Raw genomic sequence first — 18847 nt, forward strand, 5'->3', positions numbered from 1 at the left:
CTGTCCTTAAACTCTGCAGGTCTGTGAAGCCTGTCCATGTTTTCTCATAGTCATAGGATCTGGACATAAGTACAAGATCCTTTTCTATCAGCTGGATTTGTTTTTGTCAAAATGTAAAGGAATTTAGTTACACCTGTATGAAGTCAAGTGCTGTTTTAAACTTTCAAGGCAGTTCCTCAGATCTTACTCTCATGACTGAGGACTAAAACTTAAAGCATGGAGTTGATGTGATGCTTCCCTCTCCTTCCTGTTTCCTCTTGAGATTTTTGAGTCCTTTATGGAGATCCTGAGCTGGAGATATGGATCTGAAAGGTAAAACAGAAGCTTTTAGTGGTGCGCCCTGTTTTCTGACTTCTTACTGATGACTTCTATAACTTACAGCTGATACTGTCCCTGAAAGTCTCTTTACAGAATTTAGATGATAAAATTAGGTCTGTGCTGAGCTGTCTTAGGAATAATGGCAACAGACTGATCTAGATGAGGTGTATAGCTCAAAAATATGTAATTTTTTTCCCATGTCTATGAAGACTATTATTACTGTGTGAGAAGAAGAAATATGATATTGCCAGTCTTGAATGATTTGCAAATAAAGTGATAGTGTCAGTGAAGAAAATGGGGAAAACAACAACAACAAAAACCCAACAAAACAAACATCTGGTTTTCCTTAAAAAAGGGTGGGGTGAATGGACAGACAGAACTTGTCTTTTGCCTCCTCTCCCATGTTTTTATTCTGTCTGTGCCCTAGAGTAAGCTACATGGATAAAAGTAGCATTTCCTGTGACTGTTCCATGTTCCTGTGACTGTAGTAGGTTTTGTGCCTACTATTACTACTTTGACCTGTAACTGAAGTTATGCTGTTTTCCCTCTTAGTGAGGAGTACTGATGTTTCCCTACCCAACTGATCCTATCTCTATTATTTTTAATACCACCTGATTAATTGTTAAAGCTCTGCTCTAACTACAGCCTTTACCACAAGTTGTTAGAGGAACAAAGTCATTGTGCTGACAAGTTTTTAATTCTTTTTTACTTTAAGCAATGAAAGAAAATAAATGCATGAAAAATTCTTATTTGGCTTCTGCACTGCACAAAATCTCTGCACCAGAACATCAAAGAATAAAATGAGGAATTCAAGCATGGAGCTTTTTAACATCCATTTCTGCTGATAGCCCTAGCTGTATCTTTTGCTGCTTTTCTTATAAAGGAATATTCATGAGCTCACAATCAGATGGCATTCTTACTTTTGGGTATGGGGAATACTTGACAGGTACTCAAAATGATTGTCTTGGTCATCCTTTTAGAGGTCTTGCACTACTTAGTGTGATTTCTACTCAGATGCAAGAAGTAATTTAGGGCCTGGTGATACTCCTGAGAGGACTTGAGGGAGCAGCAGTAGCAGAGTTTACACAGCTCTTTGTCTGAAAAGCTATTTTATTTTTGTCTGAAATGCTATTTTAAACTGGTTATAGCTTGTGCTATACCTGTGCTATGTCCAATACTTAAAGCAGTATGCATGAATGCTCCAGTATTCAAGAAGTAATTCTTTGATAAGATTATATGCAGTGTAGTCTACTCTAACAGTACTAGTCCTGTGAACTTAAAACTAAATCTTCTCCTTGGCTTTTTTTCCATTTAGCAGCATGGACAATTTGTGGATTGCATCTTAACTGGCTCACAGCTGAAACTAATGTTCCAGTGAGTCAAAAGGCCATGCTTCATGAAGGCAGTGAAGTACAAACTGTGTGCAAAAGGCTGGGAGCTCGAGCCTAGGCTCTTGTTTATTCAGCCAGGTAACTAGGGCTCAGTGCTATTTAGTTTTGCAGATGCACATACGTGTCAGCTTTGTTCCTACTGCAGCCAGACTGACTGCCCAGTGACTCACTGCAGAGCTGGCACTGCTGTGAATCTGTAACTGTCGCAGTACTGCATTGCCTTGGAAGTTTTAACATGCTTCCTGCAGCATCTCCTGAAAGGCAGCTGAAGAATCTATTTGCTGCTTGGCATGCCAGCAACAAACCGTGGAGGCCCCTGGGATTGCCATACTGAGAGCATTGTTTGGACAGACTTACTGTCTGTGGCTCAGGATTTCTAAATCATTATTTGTAGCTAACTGAAACCTCTGTTGCAAAGTGGGTGTGGTGTAATTACTGATGTGGAGCTCTGGGTTCTGTTGGCTTGCCAGGTATTAATTCTGTATTTTAATTTTCAGTTTGGTAGCACCTGGATGGCATAAAATTTTTTCCCCTTTTACAATGTCTAGTGTTCTGCCTTATACTGGAAAATATTAATGACAGGTCTTTCTATTAAAATCAAACAAAAGCAGAACTGAGCCAATGGCAAAAAAAAAACCCAAAACCCAAACCCCAAAAGCCTATAACACTCATGGCATGCTAACTGAAGGCACACCAAGGAAAAACAAATTCATTCTTTTTTTGGAGTACTTTGCTTCCCCTGACTTGCTGCCACTGGCTGTCTCACTTGAAAAGACTATAAACCCCGCCTCATTGAATGGCCAAAGAAATAAGGAAAATATCAGTATTTTACCTGAAATACCTTTCTTACAAAAATGATGCAGAGTATTAAAATAAAAGACCTGGGAAGCTGTATTGCTTTTGAGGGTTGTTTTAGCTGCATTTAACACTTATTTGGTTTCATGGGACTATATGTTATTATCACCTGAGCTTCAACAGAGCATTCAAAGGGAAATACATGTCTATAAAAAAGGCCAGAAGAAAATGTTTTTTGAACAAAAACATTAAATGGTTATGATTCAAAAAATAAGGCTAGTCTGTTTTTCAAGACTATAACTTTCTATCCTGCTTTCTGGGTTTACTTCAACATCGAACTGCTTTTCATTAATCTAAAGGGGTGCTGGTATTTATCTCTAGTCTACATATTTTTAAAAGACTTATCTTAAATGACAGCTTTGGCACTGCTTAAAATGCCAAATGATGACGTGAATCATGCTTCTCAGCACTCTAGCCCTGGCTGTTAAAAGAGCTCCTGTAAATCTTAGACTATTGGAACTGTTAAATTTTGAAATGCTACTTTTATGAGTTGCAGTAAAGACCTACATGCGATATGACAGAGGCTTATAAAACTGGAAATGATACAGGGAGAACAAACACAAATCAGTTACTCACATACCCTCCAGTGTAAGATTAAAGGTGCGTGAAATTAAACTAGTACAAAGCAGTGCAAAAGCCAATTGCTACAGATTAACAAATAATGATGATGAATTCACTGCTAAGGAAAATGGCAAAGTTTATAAGCAGTGAGTGGATATAAAAGAAAATATCCAAGGCACTAAACACTAACATCTAACCCATGATTCTAAGTACCTGCACCATAGGTACTCTCAGAAGAGGTAGAGGGTGAGAGAGTATTTCAGTGAAGTAACAGAAATAATAGCAGAGTTTGCACTGCTCTGCTGTGGAGGTGTGTTCTATAAACCCTGACTGCAAAGATACTGATATAACAGACCTTTAGTCAGGCATAGAAAAGTTATTTGGCATCTCAAACATTTAAATTAGATTTGATACAAGTTAGAAATGGTCTCCTAATGTATTTTTCTTAATTGTTGAAATAATAAACCCTGACTGATACAAAGAGAGAGTTCCATTAACAAGGAAGAGGATTGCAAAGGAAAAACTGAATTTGTTTTTATTAAACTAAGCTTCAGAACACTCTTAAATTACAAAAGCTGAAATAACTGAAGAGATCTTAAATTAGCCCTGCTCTAGACAAGCCTGAGTAAGAGTTTTCTATGAATGCATCATGTCAATATGAGGCTTCCAGCATTTGCTCAATAATCTACAAATGCATTAATCTCAGCCCCAAGTGTGGCATTACAAGAATCCTAGAATGGTTCGGGTTGGAAGGAGCTGTTAAGATCATCTAGTTTCAACCCCCTGCCATGCACAGGGCCACCTCCCACTAGACCAGGTTGCCCAGAGCCCTGTCCAACCTGGCCAAGAGAATCACTCCATTATAGATATCCCTATGCTATTTCAGCTATTTAATCTTTTTCTGGGGAAAGAACAAGGCCCTAGAATTTGATAATGCTGCTGATAGAGGGAACTACCAGGAGTCACCAGTAAATCCCATCACAGGGAGATTTGCTAAATACAAGACAAAATACAACTCTGCCTTCAAGGTCTGGGAATATGATAGAGAAACTTCTTGTCTGTAAGCCTTGCTTATCTTGTTTTTCCTCAGAACATACTGTGAATGACTGGCAAGGAATGGGGGGTTATTTTTACTAAACCACTCTAAGACATGTAGGAGGGAGAAAAAAACATTTTAATTTATACTTTCCCTTGTCCTCTCTTCCAAAGCTTTGAAGAAAATAAAACAACATCTTAGCTGCACTGTAGTCTATGACTCCTTGATTTCACTGTTAATGTTCACTCTACCGTATTAGAGCTGTGTCATGTGGGGTTTTTTTTTCAATCTTAGCATACCCACAGAGACTAAATTCTATAGAAGTTCTTTCAAAGCAAATCCAGTTTTCTCTTTCCTTTTGCACAGTATCAATATCCATCATCTACTTCCTCAATTCACAGCTCTGTACTAATGTACCTTGAGGCTTCAAATAGAGTTGGTTGCTGTAAACTGCTGTTTATAGCTATCTCCATCTTCCTGGTTGAGTCTGCAAGATTATTTAAAAGTGTGGTCAGTATGTAAGGTCTCCTAAGTACACAAAATGTTCTCTTCTTCCTGCTTACAAATTCTTTACCATTATTGCGGATTCATGCATATAGTTGAAAACCATTTTGACAGCCTTACACATTTATATTCTTGTGGGATGATTTGATGATTTGATGTTTGCTCATCAAATCTAGTAAACAAAGAAAGTGGGAATTTATTACCCCCAAGCCTTTTAAAAAGGAAACCTCCCTCAACTTGTATCAAAACAACTGATACTGCAGAATATATATAAATTAATCTTTTTAATTTCTTATGTGGAACCCCCCTTTTAGAATAACTAAACCTACTACCTCTTTACAGTTAAGTTGAATATTTAACATCATTACACTTGGCTCCCACTTCTGTGGTTTAGACACTGTAGATGTTTCACTTCAGGTGTTTCAGAACTGTGTATTAATGATGGTGATGTTGAGATTTTGTTACACACACACCAAAAAAAAAATCAAGTCTTGCTGACGCTGCAATTTTGTCTTAAAATAAATCCCCTTGATTACCTTTTTTCCCCTGCAGCAGAACTCTTTATTTCCCTAGCTGCCAATATTAGGATAAGTACACAGAACTTCAGCATGTATGCGCAGAAGAAAATACAGTACAATTGCTCATTACAAGCACTGTAAGGGAACCCTCGGTGCTCTGCATGGTGCAAACTGCAGTCCCGGTACAATGAGGCTTTGTATATAATAAAATAACTTCATGGAGGAAAGACACTTCAACAGACAGTCTGCTAATGCTACAGGTTTGTCAGTGATCCCATGGTGGTCTCCTTTTTCTGCTGCTGGTCACAGGTAGCAATGCAGAGGCCCCATCTGACCAAGCTGGATGAGTCTCAGCATGGGTTTTACAGCACAAAGATATGGTTCAATGCAGCTTTCTTCTTTCTGGCTGCAGAGGGGCAGAAGAGGATGCCAGTGTAGGATGCTGTATGCATACACATGTATGTTTCAAGTTTAGTAAAGCTCTTTCTGGTGTTTTCCGCCTCATTCTTTGGATCTTTCCTTGCAGTTCACAAGTAGAGAGGTCAATAACCATGCAGCAGGTGACTGCTGTCAGTCAGATTCTGACTTGTCATTAGATTTGGATGATTTATGCTTCCTCTTTTTCTTCTTCTTCTTTTCTTTCTTTTTCTTTTCCTTTTTTCTCTTTTTCTTCTTGTGTTTATGTTCTGAGGAAGTGGAGCTGCTGCCATCTTCATCATCGTCATCACTGTCATCACTGCTATCAGATTCTGAGGTAGAGTCCTCCAGGAGCTGCTTCAGTTGCTGTATCCTGAGTTTAAAATATGTGAATGAGAATCCTTTCTAGCTTGTCTTTCCCCCCTAACTTTCATCTTTCCTTCCTGGCTTGAGGAATGGTTAAGCTGCATGCAAAGGGCAGGGGAATACTTCCTCTTTCTCTTAATTACACTCTCATTACAGATAATATCATGGACTGATAAAAGCAACTCTTTTGAGACAAGCAGATGTTCTGCTTTCAGGAACTTTCCATCCCATTGGATGGGAAAGGCAGACTAGCTTATTAGCTCATTTATGTGTGCAAAATAATAAAGCAACAGCTAACACCAGCCCACCTGGTGATAAATAGTTCTATGCTTATCCCTACAGAGGCATATTGGGATTAGGATATTATGACATTCATTGTCCTGCTGATACAGAGAGGATGTCAGTGAAGCTGACAGAGGAGGCTCTACTCTGGATGCAGAAATATTTTTGAAAGGCACTCTTCTTTTGAACTTTCAAGGATTACTGGTGAATAGGAACAAAGTATTTGCTTATTTTATTGTTGTCTTCTGTATCCTCTTCAAGGATTCCTCTCTAAGAGTGCTGCCCTATGGGCTACCTATAGTTTGTTCAGTTATCCCACTGAAGCGGTTCAAGCAAGAAAGCAGCAAAAGCTGCCACTTTATATACTAAGTAATGACCTCACAAAAGTAGCACTATAAGGTGCCTAGAACTAGCTTTCTAAGCCCCTGCTTCATTTCTACTGAAAACATTCTGACAAACCACATTTTAGAAAACATCTCAGTGAAGTCAGGGGAAAAAAAAAAATCAAACTGTTTTTTCAGGCCTAAACCAAAACCACACCTAAGTACCTGAACATTATAGCATAAATGCATACAACTGCTCTTTAAACTTTGTTTTGGGGAGAATACAAAAGCAAAAGAATTGAAGTGATTGGTAGTACTAAAGAGTGATTATTTAGAAAGTAGAAATGCATTAGTCTATCAACATAAAGAAACTGCCATTAAAAAAATGTTCTGAACTAAAAATAAACTTCTATAAAAAGGTCACCTATACATCAGTGACACATTACCAAAATAAAAATGAAATTGAAAATGCTGTTTACTACAGACATACTCACCTCTTTTCTTTTTCATGACGCTTATTTTCCCTTATTATATCATACATTGGATCTTCATGTGCCTTTAAAATAGAAAACAGGAAATGCAATGTTATCACCAATGGTTTTACTTCCTAAAAAAATAAACCAAAGCAACCAAATGCTAGAGGCTTTTATCAAAAGACGGAATATGCTTAGCAAGCTCTTAATTCACTGTCAGACTTAGCACTGTTCACCTGAACTGGTCTATTTGTTTTAAGGAAAACAAATACAAAACCTTTAAGGAAAGGTTTTCCAGCTATATCTCCAAAGAAGGGGATCCTCCTTAGGTATGCATCTCCCTACCTCTCCAGTCACAGCCAATTATGAGAATCCCATACATAATCTGTGAGAACAGCTTGACTTAGAATACTCAAGTTCAAAATATTGATCTGTACCCTTACAGCACATTTTAAAAACCTGGATATAACCAAACAGGAATACAGGAGTAAGGAATACAAGATATGGATAATGAAATTGGAGTTGTTCTATCATGCTATGCACTACCATTACTGGTTCTAAAATCAAATTAAATGGGCATTGCAGCAAAAGATAGCTGTGAAGGAAGACAGCAAATAAACTTTGCAGACATTTAAGGGGGGTTCAAGCCATGCAAGAATGCAGAAAAAAGGTGGGGTGGTCATTTCTGTTGGAAGATTAAGCAAACAAGTCCAACGGAGAGGAGAGATGGCTGATGCTGACCAGAGGTGGGAACTGAAATTTCAGGGGCAAATGAAAGATGTTGGGAATGCACCATGAAGGTCCTTGGACATACAACAAGAGTTTGATGCCACAAAGAAGCCTGAGGGAAAATGAAGACTAGAGGCAGTCTGGTCATGGGAAAGGGCTCTGCAGTTGCATACAAACAGTACAAATCCAGAACTTGGACAGACAAGCCAAGATTACATTTTTCAAGGACAGAAATGAGGACATAAGACGTGAAGTGATGACAGCTTGAAATATAGGTCAATGATGCAAAGGAACAGAAATAGGTAAAGAGATCACACAGGAAGAATCTGCAGAACTGAGATGTAGCTTCATGCAGCAAGAGATCAGACTTGTAGACAATGACTGGATAACAGACCTAGACAACAGCATCCATGATGTGGTTGTTCACAGTGAGAGCAGAAGGCTTGAAGCAGCTGTAATGTGGGCAGCTCAAGCTTGACTAAACATTTTTTGTTATGTAGACATTTTAATCACAAAAAAAAATAATGGTTGAAACTGGTTCTTGAAGATTTCCAATTTATATGTAAAAATTATTAATTTTCCTCTTGAAGAGTAGATTTTCTGCAAAGTAGTCAAACATCCAACCACACCTGTAGCTTTTTCTTTATTAGGAGATTTTCGGCATCTATATTATACTAGAGACAAAGTCCTTAATGAAGTATCATCTAACAGGCTTATTTCAGTTGCAAGATTATGCATTATCAGGACTAAAAAATACAAGCAGCTATACTACAATATTGGTACTCACTACTCTAAATTGTTCCAACTTCTGATTGCCTTTAATAAAGAATGGGCACTCCTTATCTCCTGTTCTGTGTCCATAACGTTTACATCTCCAACCTTTAAAACAAAAAGAAGCAGTGAATTGCACCTCTGAGACAGATCAGAAGAAGCGTAAAAAAGCCAAAACCACATTTCTGCAAAATGTTTTCAATCTGTTAGAAGAAACACAGAAATACAACCACTATGTTGATAAATGTAATGTCCATAAAATACTAGGCTATTACAGCCTTCAAGATACTGTTTGCTTTTCTATCAATATGATATGAATCTACCTGGACTTCATCATCTGTCCACCAGACATTCTGCCTGCCCCCAGCATAAATTGATGATATATGATGGTCTAATGACATCTGGAGTATTTTCAGCCTTACACTGCATAACTTTGACTTCTTTTCCCAAAGGCATCCAAAGCCCTTTTGTTGGGGCATGTGCCAGGAATTCTCGTGCGCTTTCATTGCCTGGTACATCAGGTATGCAGTCTTCTGGTTTTGTTTCATTCTCCTACAAAAAAAAGGCAGAAAGATAAGGACAATAAAATAATGTCCTTTTTTTAAACTTTGCTAGAATTAATATTTCAAGTGTATAGACCTTCACTTTATAGGAAACATATTTCCCCCATTATCTTTTTTCCTTGTAACACACAAAAGATTTAAAATACTTGACCATTTCTTTTTTTCTCACCCTTGAATTTTGCAGCCAGAACTTTGCTGCACAGGAATTTCAATCCTTCCCATCCATTTATTTTAATAAATAACAGAAATGAAAACTTGACACAAAGTAGAGACTTTGTTATCCTCTTCCTGCTAGAAAGACATAACAATTACGAGGAAGCCTTTACAACACGGAGAAGTTATTTCTTAGGTTAAAAACATTACTTTATGGCTTAGGTATATAAATTTGGTAAAAGAAATGATCATGATGAAAGAATTATATTGGCCTAAGAAATAGAGAAAAATCCTGAAAAGATGTCATTCAAACCAAAAATCTGCTTTCCATAAATGGCTCCCCTCAATCCACACTATTAAATACTGCATGAAGTATGCTAAGAGATTATGAAAGGATCTATCTGATCCTGGGCATTTCACTCTGGATCACCAAGACCAAGTGGTCAGCTTGTCATGATTCTCTGAGTTCTTCCGGGGAAGCCCTTACTTCTCTCTGTAATTTGTATAGGCATCACAGACATTTAAACACCTACAGAACACGTTTTTTGACAATCCCTCATACCAGAAAACGACTGCTTTTTACCAACCTTAATTAGCCCAGGGGGAGGTTTCTCATAGCTGAAATGCAACAGACATATTGTTACTCTGCAGCTTAGCACAGACAAATAAATTGAAAAAAACCCATTTTTTCAGTGGTATTGAGTTAAAGCCTTCAGCTCATATTTTTCCTAAAATTTTACCCTATAACTGATATAACTAAGAACTACAGCAGAGCATGGACACAGCAAGCTGAGAGACAGCATTTATCATATTAGTACACATGTCTCTTGCAACATCCTTCAGATTCATATTCTTGTGGGAGCACAACTACTTCTTGGGGATATGTGGTACATTTGATCTAGCTTCAGTTACCATACTTGCATAATTCTCTTTTTCTGTTGCATCCCTCCCCAAGGTCTCCAAACTTCTTTACTCCAGCACTGCTGAATCACAGACATAGCCAGCTGAAATTGTCAAGTCAGACAGCTCCTTACATCTGGCTTTGCCAGCCAAACCTAATACATAATAATTTCATCATCTTCTGTGCATTAAACCTAAAGACAGAGCCCTACTGACCAAAGTACCATATTTTCTGCAGCATTTCTTTGGGGTTAACAGTAGATAAAACATTTGCTAAAATTCAAGTAGCAAACAGGTACGACATAGAGCACACAGCAACTGAGATAATGCATGTGCTAAGGAGTTAAATGCCAAGGCAATACAAAATGGTCCTGGAGGTAAAGAATACACATTACTTAGAAACATGCACATCTATATAACTAAATTTGTATTGGGTATTTTCCCTTCTCAAATCCCATCTGTATTTAAAAAGTACACTATTTTCTGTAATCTGCTGCCTTAGTTAAACTGTAGAGTGATCTTAGAACTGAGATTTTTTGGGGGTTATTTTTCAATGAAACAAGAAGAACAGCACTGTGCAAGCCCAGAATACCGAAATCTTCTTTATGGAAGACTCTTTTCAAAAGGACTCTCCAGACATTATCCACATATTAACTGAGCTGGACACAAAACGTTTGTACTGGCTGTACATCATTTAAGGCCATAAGTTTGATGGAATAGGCAATATTTCATTGGCTTAGCTGTGCACACACAGACACCCCTACATATCTATAGGATTGCTAGGCACAGTCATACCAATACAATCAGAACAGCAGGGTGGTTAAAGTATGTTCATCCCTTCTTTATAAGAATAACTTTGGAGTGCTTTTTGGTGCATTTAATAACAAACTGACTTTCACTTGCACGTGGAAAAGAAAAAAAACCAAAATCATGTTCTTGTATATCTTCTGACCTTTTTATTCTATTAAAACAATAATTCCTTTTCAGTGAAATAACATAAACCTCTTACAGCACCTTTTTATCCCAATTTTTTTTTTTTTTTTTTTTTTCAGTCCATTCAAGTGGAACAGCGTCTGCTCTCCTATGCTGCATCTGTCAGACTTGGAGCAACCCGGGAGAGCCCCTTCTGTGCCCCAAAATCCCTTCATAAATCACCAAGCAAGTGGACCCGAACCCCTTCTGCCGGCTCCCCCCAAAGGGGACGGGGAAGAAAAATCACCACCGCCCAAAAAAACCCCCAAACCCTGCACTGGAAACGAGCCCCAAATGCCGGCGGGGTGTGCTCAGGGCAGAGCCGGGGCGGGAGCCGCAGGCAGCCTCCCCTCCTCCGCTCCTTACAAAGACTCCAAGTGCTGGATCTTCTGGAGCTGCTGCGCCTCCTGCCTCTTCCGCTTCCTCTCATGCCGGTCCTGGGTCCTGCCGCCGCTCGCCGCGGGCTCGGCATGGCTCCTGGCCCGCGCCTGGCTGCCCCTCGCCGCCGCCTCCTCCTCCGCTCCCTCCTCCTCGTCCTGCCCCTGCCCTCGGGGCGCCCGCTGGGCCATGGGCGCGGCGGCCAGAGCCGCGGCGGACGGCGGGGCCCCGGCGACGCCCCCTCCCCGCCCTCCGCATCCCGGTTTCCGGCCGAGCGCCGACTTCCTCCGGCGCCGGCAGCCCCCGGCACCCCGCCCCTCACGGAGCCGGCCCCGCCCCCGGCACCCCGGCCCGCCCGGAGCCGGCCCGGCGCTGCGTTCTCCCCGCCGCAGCCTCAGCCACTCCCGGCTGCTTGCCGAGGGTTAGGAATAACGTGCGGAGTGTTCCAAACACCGGTATTAAAAAAAAAAAACAAAACCAAAACCAAAAAACAAAACAAAACAAAAAAAAAAAACCCCAAAAAACCCAACAAAAAACCAAAACGCAATACCAAAACCACCCACCCCCCCCCAAAAAAAAAAAAAACAAAAAAAAAACAAAAAAAAAAACCACAACCAAACCAAACCAAAACCAAAAAAACTCTCAAACAAACCTCAACGTCCCAGTCATTCTGCTGGTGCGGGAGAGCCGTCGCTCTGGTCGGGTGGGACGCCACCTGCAGTGCTGTATCCAGCTCTGGGGTCCCCAGCCCAGGAAGGATATAAAACTGCTGGAACAAGTTCAAAGGAGGCCACCAAGTTTATGAGAGGGATGGAGCACCTTTCCTGTGAGGAAAGGCTTGGAGAATTGGGATTGTTCAGCCTGGAGAAGGCTCTGGGATGACCTAACTGTGGCCTTCAGAACCTGAAGGGGGCTGCAGGAAAGCTGGAGAGGAACTTTACAAAAGGGTGTGTGGTGTCAGGACAAAGGTGAGTGGACTGAAACTGAAACGGAGTAAGTTTAGATTAGCTAATGGGAAGAAATTCACCACTGTGAGGGTGGTGAGGCATTTGCACAGGTTTCCCAGAGAAATTGTGTCTGCCCCATCCCTGACAGTCTTCAAGGCCAGGTTTGATGGGGCTTGGAGCAGTCTAGCCAAGTGGAAGGTGTTCCTGCCCATGTAAGGAGGCAGGAGCTAGGTGATCTTTAAGGTCCCTTCCAACTCAAAGCCTTCTGTGATTCACGCACCAGGACTGGGAGGTGTATGGATACACATGGAGGAGCAGTAGGCTGGCTATGAGGTGTCAGGGAGCAGGTGTCTCCAAGGTGGAGGGAAGGCTGACAGGGTTACTTCCCTCTCCAAGTTGAAGATGCGGCTGAGGGGCCTCTGAGGTTGGGGAAGGGGACTGGGTATGCAAGAGGGCCCTATCATGGTGCTCACAGGGCATTCTTTACTGTGAGGGTGGCGAGGTACTGGAACAGGTTGCCCAGGGAAATTGTGGATGCCCCATTCCTAGAAGTGCCCAAAGCCAGGCTGGATGGAGCACTGAGCAACCTGGTGTAGTGAAAGGTGTCACTGCCCGTGGCAAGGGAGTTGGAACTAGATGATCTTAAAGGTCCTGTCCAACCCAAACCATTCTATGGTTCTGTGATTCTGTGCGTACCAGTGACAAAAATACGCATGACTGGAGGGTGCAGAAGGTCAGCATGCAAGCTGAAACCCACAGCTGGGTTTGGTTTTTTGTTTTTTTTTTTTTTAGGGAGTGGGTTGCTGTTTTGGAAGGTACATGTTTGTTATGGGGCAAGGTTCCAAATGCCAAAAAGTCTCAAAACAGAGACTTTATTTTGGAATCAAACACAGCCAGGTCTGGCTAGGGCCATGCTGCTGTGGTGGGACCTAGCTGACAAGCAAAGGGCAACCTGCTCTTCAGTATATGAGCACCACTGGAGAGGCCAATCTACCCCCAGCCTTTGCAGTTTCCTGCCTCAGCTGAGATCTCTCTATTGGAGGATGAGCAGCAGAGGTAGATCGGTATTGGGAGGGCAAAGTTGAAATTTCTACTTTTGTTTCATGCTGAAATTCAAGGGCACATGAGATTTTGGGAATTGCTAAGACCGGAGTGAAAGGCAAAAAATATATCTTAGAAGTCCAGGAATTGAAGGTGTTTTTAACTGTGATCATTGTGGTGCTGCAAAAGTGCACATCAAAGGCAAATGATGGTAATTGCTGTTGCAGCACCCTGTGATTCTGAAGTGCAGTAAGACAAACATGGTCCTGAGAATGCCTATCTTTTAAAAGGTAAAAAGCAATCTTACACGTGATTTAACAATGTAATATTGTTAATCCAGCACTACTTTAATATTATTTTAGCTTTTGCTTGGTAAAACCTGATCTGGGATGAACATTCACATGTCATGTTTCTCACTTGCATTCAGCTAAGTGGCTGCCATTGTAACTTCAGATCCCAGGAAACTATGAATTTTTGTCCAATTAATTGTCACAGTCCTTTTCAGGGCAAAAGTTGTTTATTTTAATGGTTAAACAAAATAATCTAGCTTTTGCAAGACATGACACTAATACACTATTGATGAAGATTTTTATTTCATGCACCAAATTTTGTAGGTTTACTGGCCCTGGAAAAAATGCAGCAGCCATTCTTCCCCAGAACAACACTCAGCAGCAAAGCAACATAACCTTATAGCAGATACACTTATCAAAAAAACCCCAACTCCTGCTCTACATAAACTAACTCCAAACCATCCATCTGGCTGAGATGTCACAAATGGTGCATAAGTTTTGAATAAACCATTTTCATTCATCCCATGGGTTTGGAGACAGCTTGTATATTTTCCTTAGCAGTGTGCTTTTGGGAGTAGCCTTTCCTTGAGCCTAAACTCAGAACAGGCTGAATTGCTGGCATGTCTTGAAAGGCAGTTCACAGCAGCTGACTTGAGGTGCAAAACTCCATTAAGACCTCTTGTCTAAAGGCTTAGAGGCAAAATCAGTTTATTTGCTAATCTGAGTTAAATATCTGTGTATGAGGCAAATGCAAGGTGATGTCGTTTAATATAATCCACTGTGAAGCAGGTTAAGTAGATGATTTGATGCTTGCTGGAGGCTAAGAGATTTGCTGCTATGACACTCCTAGCATGTGGAAACATGTCAAATTGCAATTACTCCCTTACATGGCCATGTATCTTCAAGCAACAAGTGAGGTAGGAGAAATATTTTTAGGTGTTGCAATTATATTTAAAATGTCTGAAAGAACTTAGGTGAGACACGTTATCAAAATTTCACTCTGTTTAGAGAAATGGCAATAGTTACTAACGATTACCAATAGTTAGGAACGAGCTGGACTGATGCCTACTAAACAGAGACTTTATGTTGGAAGCAAACTGAAGTGATATAATGGTGGTTTTTTGGCCTCCCTTTCAGGCCAGCGTTGTTATTTTCAAGTGCCTTTTCACTTCACTTTTTCAAACCAACAGAGTAGTCAGATTCTGCAACAGCTTTTCAGTGTGATAGGACAGTGACAGAAAACCTAATATGATTCCAAGACGCAGTGTTTCCAGTTCACGAATGGTATTGTTTGAGAGGTGTGTGCAACAGCAGACAGGAGTTCTCCAGAAACCTTGCCAGTCCCGCTTTCATACACTCTTGACTGTCCTCACTTGGCTGAAGTAAGAAGACTTCTGCCAGTTTGGAGAAGGTAAGGGTCTGGCTTACATGACCTCAGATTCAATGACTTCAGCCTTGACAGAATAATTGGCACAAATTCAGGAATGAAGTGCATGGTCTCAGCAGAAGTGTGGGGTTCCAATGGAGGCAGACGGACAGATCATAGTATATAGAACTATCCCCTTCTTACTGTTAAGTCAATGGGATTTTGGCCATGTTCTTTGTGTCCCAGTGGCTTGGACAGCCAGGCTGTGATTTCTGATCAGATCAGGACTTTTGGATGTCATCTTTACTGGAGTAACATAATGGGGAGCACAGGAGGTAAAATTTGATAGATACATAAACCTGCCCAGACACAGTGGTTTAAATGTGTTCTTCAGTTTGATACAAATAATTTTCAATGCATTTTCTCATCTGTCTTGGAAATGAACTTTATCACTTTATTACCTATCTTAGAAGTACCAAGGTCAGGCTTTTTTAGTGAGAGGATATTATTTAAAACTGTAGGTAGCTCCAAAGTTTCTTTTTTTCCTCCTTTGCTGAGAAGAAACCCTGGATTCCTGTGTTGCACAATTACCCAAGAAGGCAATTGCTTTTGTATCAGTCCTTAGGAAAGATCCAAACAAAATCAATTGTGAAAAGGAGGGAATAGAAAAAAAAAAGTTACTTTCATTTCGATTTATTCTGAAGCAAAGGTGCTCAGTATCTGTAAATTGCTTAAATCCATTCTATTTAAAGGGTTTATATTAACTGAGGATCGAGTTTGTGGTACTTAGAAGGGTATTTATTTGAAGTTGTGGAGTGGGGTTTTTTTTCCTTTATATGAATGCAGTACTTCAGACATTTCAAGAAGTTAATTTTTTGGGGAAATTTTGTCTTACAGCTGGTGTCATGGCACTGTAATTCCAGCTTCCTGCAAACATCTCAGCAGAACCATTAACTGCTGTTGCAATGTGAAGTATCCGAAAAGCCAATACAACTTTATGATGTTTCAGCTACAAGCGATAATTCTGGGATCAAATTAATTTACATCTATGTCATCCCTTGGGAATCAGTATTCCTGAGAGAGTGTAACCCTGGCAGAATGTCAGCCAGTCTGCTTTTCTCCATTTTTGGCTGGCTAGAGCTTTGGGCCAGGATCTGTTTCTGATTATGTGTCAGATATTACGCATAAGAGAGGAATCCAGAACCCATGTTAGGCTTCATGGGAAGTTAAGCACCTCCTAATGGGATCCAGAAGAAGCAGATCTGAGCAGGCTGAGCAGAGCACAGTCCAAATCCAGCATGGCCAACCCATGGCTGCCTGAAGCGAGATGGAGACATTCAGAACAGAGTGAGTCTAAGCTCTGGACCACTTCTGACCACAGGGAAGGCTGCCTCAGAACGGCAGTGGCCCTTTAACCACCTGGGAACCTCAGCTATTAGGAGAGGTGCTGACATTCTTTCTTACAGAGAAAAGTTTTGTCTGAAGTGGAAATGCTGGCAGTTGCTTTTGATACTAGTTTAGCAATTAGAAAATTTGGTTCCCTCCTTGGTCTGGGATGATGGAGGGTCTGTGTCAGGCTAACAGCTGCATCAGTGGGGACCATCCACCTTTTATATTGCACTCTTTAGAAGCAGTAGAGATAAGCATTTGAGATTCATGCGGCCAGAAAGACAAATGTGTTTGAATTTGGCTGTGAGTACACTAAGAGGAGTGCCCATCCAACAATGGACACTACACTTCTTTCTGTGAGATACAAAATCAATACTCTAGGCAGAGACCAGAGTTCTGTTCTTCCCTGTTTAGCACCATTGCACCAGGTGACAATGTTGTGCTCCTAGTTCCTGCTTCTCAGATTAATCTCATATTTACAACGATACTGCCCAGCAGTGAATTGTTCCTACACACCTGAACCTTCACCGTGGTGTTTACTGCCATATGTCATCAGATAACAGGAATGAGTGAGTGATATGACCCAGTTATTGAGAGATGCCTCACCAGAATGTACTAACCAGTCTTACCTCCACTAGGCTTGAAATTAGCACCTTTCTGCGGCAAATTCTTCTCTTCTCTGCATATTTCTAGTTCCTGATGTGGTGGTTTATCTTGTAGCAAGTTCCTTCTGAGGCCTTGACAGTGTTTGAGACAGGCAGTTGTGATCTTTATGCCTTTTACAGGCAGCAGATGTCTGAAAGAACATGATGGCCGCAGCTGCATTTTGTACAATGCTGATACTGTTGGTACTTGGTATTATCTGTACATGTCCACAGGGATAAGCCTTTTAGGAAAATTGGGCAGAAGAACATCAAAACTCCATCAAAGCTGGATTCAAACCAAGCACAGGTGTGAACTAAGCATTGAATTGTTTATTTCTATAAAGACTATGTTACTATGTGCAATTGCAGGGAAGTTTTATAGATAAGGAAGCATCTCTGGAAATTAGTTGAGCAAAGTGATTTGAACTGCAGTTTTAGTTTGAAGTCCCTTGAACAGCTACATCCCATTTTAAGCATTCAAATATTTTTATTGGATCTATCCCAAAGTCTGATAAGCTGGAACTTAAAAGAGGAATATTTGTCTTTCTTTTTGTAAATTCTGTCCTCTGAAGCTTTGGTAGGTGATTGCATCAATGAACTCCATCCTTCTGTGGAGATACCATCTTATTTATCACTTGGAGTTTGTAAAGTCACCTGCTCCATCAGAAGTGTAATGCATACCATCTCTTCAAGCCACCACTCAGTGAAAATAATCTTTCTTTAATCTTTCTTCATTATTTTAATTCACTTGAATTTTTAAAGGCATGGAATCATTGAATAACTCACATTTTTCATTGGTTTTTGCCTTTTCCCCCCCGTCTTTATAAATAAACACAAATAATTGTATGTAGTCCAGACATTTTGCTTGGTGCCATTTGCATTTTTTTTCAGGAAGATAAGAATTGTTGTATTTGATGAGTGTATATTTGTGTGGTACACTCTTGATATAGCGTTGTACCTCTGTGTATACACTGACATTGAATCATGGAATCATTAAGGTTGGGAAGATCTCCAAGATTATTGAGTCCAGCCTTAGACTGATCATGGCCTTGTCAGCCAGACCAGAGGACTAAGTGTCATATCCAGTCATTTCTTGTACATCTCCTGGGATGGTGACTCCACCACCTGCCTGAGCAGCCTGTTCCAATGCTTGACCTCCCTTCCAGTGAGGAAATTCCTCCTGATGTCCAAGTGGAAACTCCCCTGTCACAACTTGAGGCTGTGTCCTCTCATACTATCACTTATTTGCCTTGGAGAAGAGACTAATCCCCACCTTGCTACAACCTTCTTTCTGGTACTTGTAGAAAGCAACATGTTGTCTCTTCTCCTAATGGAGAGCCCCAAGTACATCATTAGAGAGGCAAAGTTTTATCTACCTTCAAGGCACTTTACCTGAGTAAGGACTGATCCCAGCTGGGAGCTGTGTGAGCAATAGGAGCACTCAGACATTAATGACACTTTATATAACAGTTGGGAAGGGAGATTTTGGCTGACAATCCTTGGACAGTCTCCCAATGTCTTACAAAACATACCATCCTTTGTGGGATCATTTGTGCCCAAGCTTAGTGGCCAGGACTTTGGTTTCACAAGAAACAGCCAAATGCAATGAAATTCATAATTCTTTATTTATCTGGTTTTTTACAGATGAGAGTTTGAATCA

The 18847-nt window shown here is 40.6% G+C and overlaps 1 protein-coding gene across 1 annotated transcript; it reads right to left on the bottom strand.

Moving 5' to 3' along the window:
- Positions 1-3634: 3634 nt before the first annotated feature.
- RP9 (RP9 pre-mRNA splicing factor) lies at positions 3635-11745 on the bottom strand. Its single transcript, XM_059848561.1, has 6 exons — positions 11499-11745; positions 9848-9878; positions 8967-9096; positions 8561-8652; positions 7066-7127; positions 3635-5973 (listed from the first exon to the last, which is right to left on the bottom strand). The coding sequence occupies exons 1-6, from the start codon at positions 11699-11701 to the stop codon at positions 5754-5756; spliced, it is 738 nt and encodes a 245-aa protein (XP_059704544.1). The 5' UTR covers positions 11702-11745; the 3' UTR covers positions 3635-5753.
- Between the last annotated feature and the right edge of the window lie 7102 nt (positions 11746-18847).

Source organism: Haemorhous mexicanus, chromosome 1 (genome assembly GCF_027477595.1).
Source record: "Haemorhous mexicanus isolate bHaeMex1 chromosome 1, bHaeMex1.pri, whole genome shotgun sequence".
NCBI classification, from domain to species: domain Eukaryota; kingdom Metazoa; phylum Chordata; class Aves; order Passeriformes; family Fringillidae; genus Haemorhous; species Haemorhous mexicanus.

What these genes read in the sequence shown, in the direction of transcription:
- RP9 (XM_059848561.1), bottom strand. Translation starts at nt 11,701, where the DNA reads ATGGCCCAGCGGGCGCCCCGAGGGCAGGGGCAGGACGAGGAGGAGGGA. An exon ending in CTCCCCCTGGGCTAATTAAG is followed by an intron (nt 9,097 to 9,847) that starts GTTGGTAAAAAG and finishes TTTTTTTTGTAG; the next exon opens with GAGAATGAAACAAAACCAGA. An exon ending in CGTCATGAAAAAGAAAAGAG is followed by an intron (nt 5,974 to 7,065) that starts GTGAGTATGTCT and finishes TTTTAAACTCAG; the next exon opens with GATACAGCAACTGAAGCAGC.